This window comes from Canis lupus, chromosome 5, assembly GCF_048164855.1.
Source record: "Canis lupus baileyi chromosome 5, mCanLup2.hap1, whole genome shotgun sequence".
Classification (NCBI taxonomy): Eukaryota; Metazoa; Chordata; class Mammalia; order Carnivora; family Canidae; genus Canis; species Canis lupus.
This window is the reverse complement of record NC_132842.1, coordinates 78059842-78068642: the sequence shown is the minus strand read 5'-3', so window position 1 is coordinate 78068642 and position 8801 is coordinate 78059842. Positions and strand designations below refer to the sequence as shown.

Sequence of the window (8801 nt, the reverse complement as noted above, 5' to 3'; positions counted from 1 at the left end):
AGCTCACCTGCCCTGCGCTGCCCCACCCCAGCCCAGCCGCAGGTTCCACCGAGTCAAGCCCCCGTCGAAGGCGCAGGACACGCTCTGGCGGGGATAGCACCGTTTATTAAGAAAGATCAAGACAAAGACCACAGGAGGGTCCCTTCTAGGACACAGAGGCCAGGCATCCTGGCCCCACATCTGTGGGCTGCTGGTGGGGAGGGTACGTGCCCCCAGTTGGGCCCTCAGGCTCCCACAGATGGGGCAGGGCTGTCATGTCCCCTTCCTGTCCCTCCCAGTCATGAGTCCTGGCATCCCCCACCCAAGGCACTAACTCTTGTCAACCACCAATGCCCTCCTCCCCCCATGTCCCCTGGGCCTTCACTTCCAGATCAGTGGGGGGGCTATGGGCTGGTGTGGGCGGGGAGACCCTCTCAGTGCTGGGCTCTGCCTGTAGCAGCTCCTGGTAAGAGTTGGGGTGGAGTTTCCCTGGCAGCCCTGAGGCCGGGGGGGCCCTGGGCTAGGTGTCGGGTGGGGGCGGGGGTGGGGGGGATGCAGGCCAGGAGGGCTCGGTGGGAGGGGGAGGCTGCCAGGGGCAGGTGGCCCAGCTGGCTGGGCAGGGGTGACAAGGGCTGGGACGTGGGCTGGCGGGGGTGTGGTTGCCCGCCCAGGGGTGAGCTGCCTTTTGTTCCACAGTTGGCACTAAAGAGCTTTCCCCACCCGGAGGAGGGTGGTAAAGGCCATGCTCCTTGCTCCAGGTAGCTGGTGAGGCACCAGGCTACAGGCCGCAGTTGGCTCTCGTAGGATTGAGGGCTGCCCGAGGGCTGCTGACCCGGACAGCCCAGCTCTAGGGGAAGGGGGGGCTCTCTACTGGTGGTGACAGTTCTGAGCCCACTCAACCACCGTGTCTGACCCCAAGTCCTGGCGGCCCTCTGAGGCACCGGCTCCCATCCAACCTGCCTTACCTACCAGCCTGCGGCTTTGCCCAGGTGCGTTTGTGTATGGGGGGTGGCGTGCCCACCCTCCAGTCCAGCCCAGGGCAGTAGCAGCAAAGCGTGGCATTGCCTCAGTTTCTTACAAAATATTCATAATAATATTAATAATAATAATATAGTCGACGCTGTGGGGCTGGGACACTGCCCGGGAGTCCGTCTGGGGCAGGCGGCTGCCTACGAGGGGCAGGGGCGAGTGTTGGCTCCCGCCTGGGCGCCGTGCTGCAGGTCCAGCGGCTGCGGGGGCGGGGCGCCGGGCCGGGCGGAGTGCAGCACCAGATTCTTGATACAGCCCGTGATGCCCGAGGAGAACCTGCCCCCGGTCAGCGTGGTCACGTCGGGAGCTCCGCCTGCAGGGAGCCCAGGGCGTGAGGAAGGGGCATGCTCTAGCCCCCCTCCCTCCCTTGCCCAGAGGATGGTGCCCTAGGCCAGCACCGAGCCGGGACTTACCGATGTAGACGCGGCCCTTGGTGTTGACTGCCACGTTAGGGCCTGGGGACTGGCCGCTGACCAGCTCCTCGCCGTCCACCTGGATGGAGCCTCTCCGGCCCTCTCTGTGATGGGACGGGGGCGGACCCCTCACCACCAATCCTGAGTCCCCTCCCTTTGCCTCAGATATGCCAGCTAGGAAAGCCTGGTCCTGCTCCGAGCCCTTTCCTTCCCCCACTGGATGCGATGTGGCCCGGTGTAGCTTCCCAGCTCTCATCCATCATCCCACTCGGGTGCTTGCCGGCCCCCCCCATGGCATTTTGTCCCCCCACTGGAAGTCTGCATTCCGGCAGGTGGGCTCTCCGCCCACCGTGGTTCAAGTTCTGTCTCCAGAGCTCAAAGCCTGCCTCCCTGCATGTGGTGGGCGGCGATCTGTCCCACCCCAGAACTCTGTGCCCCCCGCCCTAGGGCCCGGGTGGACTCCCTTACCGCAGCGCAGTCACCCGATGCCACTCGCCATCGTCAATGGGGTCCTCAGAGACAAGGCGGGCCTCCCCACTGCCCAGCTGGTAGCTGCAGACATGCAGGCCCAAGACAGTGTGAGCTGGGGCAGACGGTGGTGGTGTGTGGGGCTGGGGTGCCGGGGGCTGCAGCTTCTTTCGGGAGGAGCCGCGGCACCGAGCAGAGGGGAGGCCACTGAAGGGGTGAGAAGGGCCAGGGATGGGGGGAGGAAGGGCCAGGTGCCCAGACCCACCTGAAGACCAGGTGCCCGTCCTGAAGCCCAAGACTGATGAAGTCCTTGCCACGGCCGGCCTCGCCCATGTCCTGCCAGGGAAGCACAGGGTCGCTGGGGTTCCTGGTCTGGGAGCCAAGGCCCCAGCCGCTGTGGCCTCACAGCCCTGGCCACCAGGAACCCTAAGACCGGGCCAGACGCCCACACTCACCACGCCCTGCCAGAGCAGGAGGCCGTTGGCCGTGCTGGTCCGAACCTCCAGCTCGATGGTCTCCGGCACCTCAGGCACACTGGGGAGTGGAGGGGGCAGGTGAGGGGGAAGAAGCTGCAGATTCCTGCTGCCCTCCCTGGATCCACAGGCTCCCCCAACACCCATCTCACCTCCTGGAGAAGATGCGGCCTGGGAGAGCTAGGAAGCCATCGTCGTGGAAATAGGCTCCGTACTGCCCAGGGGCATCTGTGGGACAATGTGGGGATGGTGAGGCACCTGCTCGCCTTCATGGAGCGGCCACTGCACGGGCTCTGGACCCCCACCTCCACCCCAACGTGTGCTACTATGGGGGCCCTGAGCCTGCAGTCTCTGGAGACCACAGAGGGCTATGGACACAATTCAGGGGCCTGTGAACTTGGGTGGGGAGACACTGTAGCTCTACCTTCACTCACTTCTCATGAGGTGTAGCAGTTCCTTTCATTAGGGCATGTGGGCAGCAAACCCAAGGAGCAGTAGCAGGACCTATGATTTATTACTAACAGACTTCCTTTTTTTTTTTTTTTAAAGATTTTATTTATTCATGAGAGACACACATGGAGAGGCAGAGACACAGGCAGAGAGAGAGAAGCAGGCTCCATGCAGGGAGCCCTATGTGGGACTTGATCCCAGGACTCCAGGACCACTCCCTGGGCTGAAGGCAGGCGCTAAACCGCTGAGCCAGCCAGGCGTCCCACTAACAGACTTCCTTATCACGCCGCAGTAGTTACCAACACTTCAGAGCTTGCCGAAATCGTGGTAGCTATTAGGGCCACCACGAGGTCTCGTTTACTGCGTTAATACAGAACTACATATGTTACAAATCAGGAAATTTTACATATTTTGAGAACCTTATTTCAGTATAACTGGTTTCCTCTAAAATCCTATGTATTTTATTTTATATAGTCAGTAGGGTCCAGATAGGGTGACCAATCATCCCTCTTTGCTGAGTCCTGTCCTGGGTTAGCTCTGAAAGTCCATATTCCGAGAAACCCCTCAGTCCTGAGCAAACGGGGAGAGCTGGTCACCCAGGTCCGTGGCACATGAAAAGTTCAGAACGTTTGTATTCCCTCCATCTTGCAGTTGGGAAGACAGGCTGGGGTGGGGGTGGGGGTGGGGGGCTGGTGGTGAGCGGCCTGCCCACAAGTGGGAAGCCTGCATGACACCCCGGGCCTGTTGGCCCCCACGTCCATACTGTGTGTGGCTCCAGCATCCTCAGCCCTAACTGCTCAGGCCCATCCCGCAGGCCAGCACTGGTCCCTGCGGGCCTACGAGGGTAGGGGACATTTGGCCACCTTCCACCAGATGATGCTAACAGCTAACATTTACCAAGCGCCTACTATGTGCCAATCAACGTGCAGGGAGCTTTACAGCCAGCTGCAAGCATGCTTTCATTTAAATGGATCCTCATAGGGGCACCTGGGTGGCTCAGTGGTTGAGTGACTGCCCTTAGCTCAGGTTGCGATCCCAGGGTCCTGGGATCGAGTCCCACATCAGGCTCCCTGTGAAGAGCCGGCTTCTCCCTCTGCCTGTGTCTCTGTCTCTCTGTGTTGCTCATGAATAAATAAATAAAATCTTAAAAAAAAAAAAAAAACGAATTCTTAAAATAATCCTATGGTTTAGACATAATGTTAACAAAAGCTAACATTCTGTACCCACTGTGGACCATTGTTCTAGGCATTCCAAGTATATTAAATAATTGTACCGTGACACAAATTTTTATCCAGCTCTTGTGGAAAGGATGTTTCTTCTCTTTACCTTACACACAAGGAAACTGAGGCACAGAAGGGTAAGTGACTCACCCAAGGTCACACAGCTAGTGGGTGGGGGGATTTGAATCCGGAGTCCGCGCTCTTAGCCACCCTACCACTACCTCTCCTATTACATTAGTGAGAAATAAGAAGATACCTACAGAGCCGTCAGCCCAGTGCCTGCACATGTTCAATAAGCACTGATTTTTAAGAAATGATCACTGCTCTTAAACAGATTGTGGAATCCTTGAGAATGAAGGTCTTGCCTCATTCATCTTATATTTCCCGTTTTCAGGGTGAGGATGGGCACCCAATAGTTTGTCGACAAGCATGAATGTAGAGGAGGAAACTGAGGTCAGAGTGGCTCAGGACCCCACCCCGGGTCACCTGGCCTGTAAGTACACAGCGGGACCGGGCTGTGTATGGCTGGGCTCTGTTCTGTCCCTCTGAGCCCAGTGAGCCTCTCACGTGGCCTTGTCTTGCTCACAGGGGTACCTGGGAGAGGGGCCGAGACCGGAAGCCAGTGTGGCCATAGGAAGTACGTACCATTGCCCCCACTGCCTTCCAGATGCCAGTCAGACTCCACTGTGCCTGTGAGGAAAGGCAGCTGCAGACACTGGGCCAGGATGGCCAACCCCAGATGGCCCCCAGAGGCAGGTGGGGGGAAGCCAGGACGGTTACCTTGTTGGCAGCGCAGGCCAGAGAAGCCGGGGGGACAGAGGCAGCGGGTGCCCTGGCAGGTGCCCCCATGCAGGCAGGGCTCACGGAGCTGGCAGGGGTTCTCCTTGAGCTCACAGAGGTCTCCTGTGGGCCAGGGCGCAGTGAGTGGGCGTGGGCCGGAGTGGCTGCCCACCACCCCACGCCCCCCGCCGGGCCGGCTGGGCTCGCCCACCTTTGAAGCCATCGAGACACAGGCACTGGAACTCGTACTCGCCGGCAGGCATGCACGTGGCGCCGTTCTGGCAAGGCTGGCGCTCGCACGGGGAGCTGGTGTAGCACTGGCCGACGCCCCGGCTGCCCAGGAAGCTGTAGGTGAGGTCCAGCCGCTTCCCGTTCACAGACACCTGTGGGCACAGGGGGCGCTGAGGGGCCCTGGCCCAGCGGGGAGCAGGGCGCAGCGGAGGGTGGCTGGGAACCGGAGCTGGGGCGTGAGCGGTCACGGGGCGTCCCAGCCTAGGTGACGGAGGGACCCGAGCTGCGTGCCTCCCGGGCATCGGGGAGGTCCAGGGGTGCAGCCGGTCCTCTCCAGGAGGCGTCCTCATCCCCGAGTCACAGAGCAGGGACCTGAGGCCGCAGGGAAGCATCTGGCACCCCGCCCTCCCCTGCGGTCCTGGGGCTGCTCCTCACCTCGCCCACACAGCCGTGGAAGTGAGCGCTGACGTTGGTGGCCGGGGGCAGCCGCACGGAGGGCTCCACGCCCCCGAGGTAGAGGAGGGTGTGCAGGTTGAGGCCCTGGCTCTTGCCGGGCGAGGAGCGCAGCACCGGGCGTCTGCCGTTCACGCGCAAGCTGCCGTCCTTGTTCAGACGCTCCGCCGACACTCGGTGCCAGTGGCCCAGGGCCAGCGGCTCGGGGCTCCGCAGCACAGCCAGCCCTGGGGGGATGCCGGGCAGGGATGGCACAGGCGCGGAGGGCCCCCCGGTCCCCATACGGGGACTTGAGTGGACATGGTGTTCCGGGAGGAACCTGGGAGGGGTCTAGGGGACTTGCCTAAGGTCATGCATGGAGAGAAGGGACGTGAATGAACAGGGGACTTCAGTGGATCTGAGCCCTCCTTTGGGCACGGGGACCTAAAGCCCATCTGCTTTTGGTGTCTGGTGCTCACCTGACCCTAACTCGTAGCGGAACTCCAGGTGGCCGCCGACCATTGCCAGGGACACGAAGTCCTCCACGGGCCCACTCTTCCCCCCGCTGAACAGCAGGATGCCGTCGGGTGCCAGCGGCTTGAACTCAACGTCCAGGCGCAGCTCGTGGTGTGTGTTGGTGAGGGCGGGCAGTGCCAGGTAGGAGCCGGTGCCCGACATGGAGGGGGTGGTCACCGTCACACCTGCAGCAGCCACAGCTCAGCCGGGGTAGTGGGGGGGTACTGACATCCCTGCCCGGCCCGCTTCAGGCCCAGCAGCTGCAGCTGCACAGGAGCCCCTGCCCTTGGGCACCGCAGACCAGGCTGGAGGTGTCTCTAGGAAGGAGGGGGCCTTCACGGACTCTCATGGGAGGGATTCAGACTGGGCAGAGGCTTGGTCAGGTGACTTTGGGGCTCTCTGGGTCTGGACTAAGTGTTGTCATTCACAGGGGACTTTGTGGCCTCAGGGTGCCCTGTCCAGCTTCCCCCAACTCCCGGGCTCCCTGGGGACTCAGGTCTGGCACCACTCACCTTCCTCACACCTCACCCCTGAGCGGCCCAGGTGGCAGCGGCAAGTGTAGCCTCGGCCATCAGGTCGGTTCACGCAGGTGGCATCGGGCCCACAGGCCTCTGGGGGACAGAGGGCAGTAAGAGGAACATTGAGGTGGCCCGGGAGAGGGTGGGGTCCTGATGCTACAGCCCCACCTATAGCACCCCAGGGGCCTTGGCCAGCCTGGGAGGACTACATTGGGAGACTGGGCAGGAGGAATGGATGGCGGAGGGGTAGGGGGCACCCAGGAGGCTGGGCAGGGGGCAGCATGGGAGGGAGGTGCATGAGTGGCCAGGTAACAGTGTGGGGTGGTGGGTACCTGGGATGCAGGTCATGGGGTGAGTGCTTTGGTGAGGGATGAGAAGGTGGTGGGTACCTGGGGTAGTAAGAGGCTGGCGGGGGTCGGCGCCTGGGAGCAGTGATGGGGGTAGGATGAGTAACTGGGCACCAGTGATGGGGGTGAGAACTTGGGGGGCAGAGCTAGGGGGCAGAGTGGGTGTTAGGGTAGCAGTGATGGAGGTCAGTATCTGGGAGGAGTGGTGAGAACCTGGGCGAGTGAGATTGTGGGTGGACATGGAGGGGCAGCTACGGGCAGAGGCTGCACCCAAGGGTGGCAGCGGTCACAAGGGTGGGTCACGCACCTGGGTGGCAGTGCAGGGCCTGCGAGTGCTCACAGCGACTCCCGGTGAAGCCAGCCGGGCAGATGCACACGTAGCTGCTGCTCTCTGAATCCTGACATTGGCCCCCGTTCTGTGAAGCCGGCCCCAGAAGTCAGGTGGAGAACACCCTGGCTCTCCCCCACTTCCCACGGGGGCTTCCCTGGCGGAGGGCAGCAGCCAGGGGCAGTTGGGTGGGCTGTTGCGGGGTTACCTGGCACGGCCGGTCCCTACAGGTGGGGCAGTGGGAGATGCCGTGGGCGGTCAGGTTGAGGTCGTGGAAGATGATCTCCTCGCCCTGGATGCGTAGCTCCCGGACGCAGCCTGCGCGGTGGGCAGCCACGATGAGAGGGGTGGCAGTGCCAGGGGCCTGCCCTGCCCCCCCTGCACCCTGGGGTGCTCTCCCAGGCCCCCATGGGCTCAGCCAGCCAGCCGGGGAGGTGGGGCAGGGGCTCACCTATGAAGCCGCTGCTCAGCCCGGCCTTGGGGATGGCACCGTAGTCGGGGTAGCCACCCAGGTAGAGCTCCTCATTTAGGTCCAGGCCCTGGAACTTGCCCTGGGGAGTGGAGAAGCCGGGATGGGGAACAGGGGCTGGGCAGCGGTGGGCAGGTGGCTGGAAATGGGGGGGACTGGTGGGGCCTCACCTGAGAGGTCCCGTTGACGGGGGCCAGGCTGCCCACAATCAGGGAGCCCTGGGTAAGGCTGCGCAGCAGGGTCACGGTGTGGAACTGGCCCAGCGCCAGCGGTGTGGGGTGGCGGATGGTGGCCATGCCTGAGCCTGCGTCAAACCTGCTCCGTGGGGTGGGGCCAGGGCAGGAGAGAGCACACACTGGGCTAGTCAGAAGGGCTGGGCAGGGGGCCCGGCCTGGGGAAGGCGATGTCACCGTTTCCTACAGTTCTGATCTAGTTCCTGTCCTTGCCTTGTCCACCCCCAGCTCACCCCATCCTTGCCCCTTCCTCGGGTCTCCTCCTCCACCCCCCATCCCCAGAGTTTATCCAGAGCAGCCCCCGGGTGTTAACTGCTCTATGGCCCTAGAGATCACCTTGCTGCTTTCCTCCTTTATGGCTGCTCTTGCCCAACTAGGTTATGGATTTCCCCAAGGCCAGAACTTGATCTGTCTCTACCGGTGCATGGCACAGAGGAGGAGTCCAGTCCAGCAAATAATTTTTGAGCCAGTGAATGAATGAATCCTGTCTGCAGGAGTCCTACCCGGTAGACACGCGCTCAGGATCACCGAGCATCTCTGCCACGGTTCTGAGCAAGTCTGGGGCTGCTTCCTCCTTTACCCGGTCGGCACACTGTCCCCGCGCCACAGATCATGCGGTCACCAAGGGTGACGGCCGCATCTCCTCCTTCATTCAACTCAGGGCAGGGTGCTGTGTGCCTGACCAAAGCCCCGTGGTCCAGTCCTCTAGCCCCTTCCCTTGTGAACGGGGTGGGGGAGAGTCTCACCGGAACTCAGGCCTGCCCCCCACGAGGCCGAAGGAGATGAAGTCAGGCTGCCTGTTGGCCAGGTTGGTGGGGCTCCCCGGGCTCCGCTTCTGCCCGTTGTACAGCAGCATCCCTGGAGGGCACAGCCGTGTGAGGGCCTCCCACCAGCCACGGGCCCCCCGTCCGCCCC

The 8801-nt window shown here is 62.3% G+C and overlaps 1 protein-coding gene across 6 annotated transcripts in view; it reads right to left on the bottom strand.

Annotated features, from left to right (window-relative positions):
• Nucleotides 1-85: 85 nt before the first annotated feature.
• HSPG2 (heparan sulfate proteoglycan 2) overlaps nucleotides 86-8801 on the bottom strand; it is a 99258-nt gene continuing 90542 nt past the window's right edge. For all 6 annotated transcript variants that reach the window (XM_072827931.1, XM_072827932.1, XM_072827933.1 and 3 more), the window contains 17 exons: nucleotides 8633-8744; nucleotides 7824-7968; nucleotides 7636-7735; nucleotides 7393-7502; nucleotides 7164-7272; nucleotides 6504-6602; nucleotides 5955-6176; nucleotides 5479-5723; nucleotides 5024-5195; nucleotides 4813-4935; nucleotides 4678-4722; nucleotides 2515-2590; nucleotides 2345-2423; nucleotides 2155-2225; nucleotides 1890-1973; nucleotides 1422-1525; nucleotides 86-1321 (listed from right to left, as the gene is read on the bottom strand). In XM_072827931.1, coding sequence (XP_072684032.1) covers nucleotides 1149-1321; nucleotides 1422-1525; nucleotides 1890-1973; nucleotides 2155-2225; nucleotides 2345-2423; nucleotides 2515-2590; nucleotides 4678-4722; nucleotides 4813-4935; nucleotides 5024-5195; nucleotides 5479-5723; nucleotides 5955-6176; nucleotides 6504-6602; nucleotides 7164-7272; nucleotides 7393-7502; nucleotides 7636-7735; nucleotides 7824-7968; nucleotides 8633-8744 — 2069 coding nt within the window. In that variant the 3' untranslated portion in view covers nucleotides 86-1148. The remainder of the gene's footprint in view (nucleotides 1322-1421; nucleotides 1526-1889; nucleotides 1974-2154; nucleotides 2226-2344; nucleotides 2424-2514; nucleotides 2591-4677; nucleotides 4723-4812; nucleotides 4936-5023; nucleotides 5196-5478; nucleotides 5724-5954; nucleotides 6177-6503; nucleotides 6603-7163; nucleotides 7273-7392; nucleotides 7503-7635; nucleotides 7736-7823; nucleotides 7969-8632; nucleotides 8745-8801) is intronic.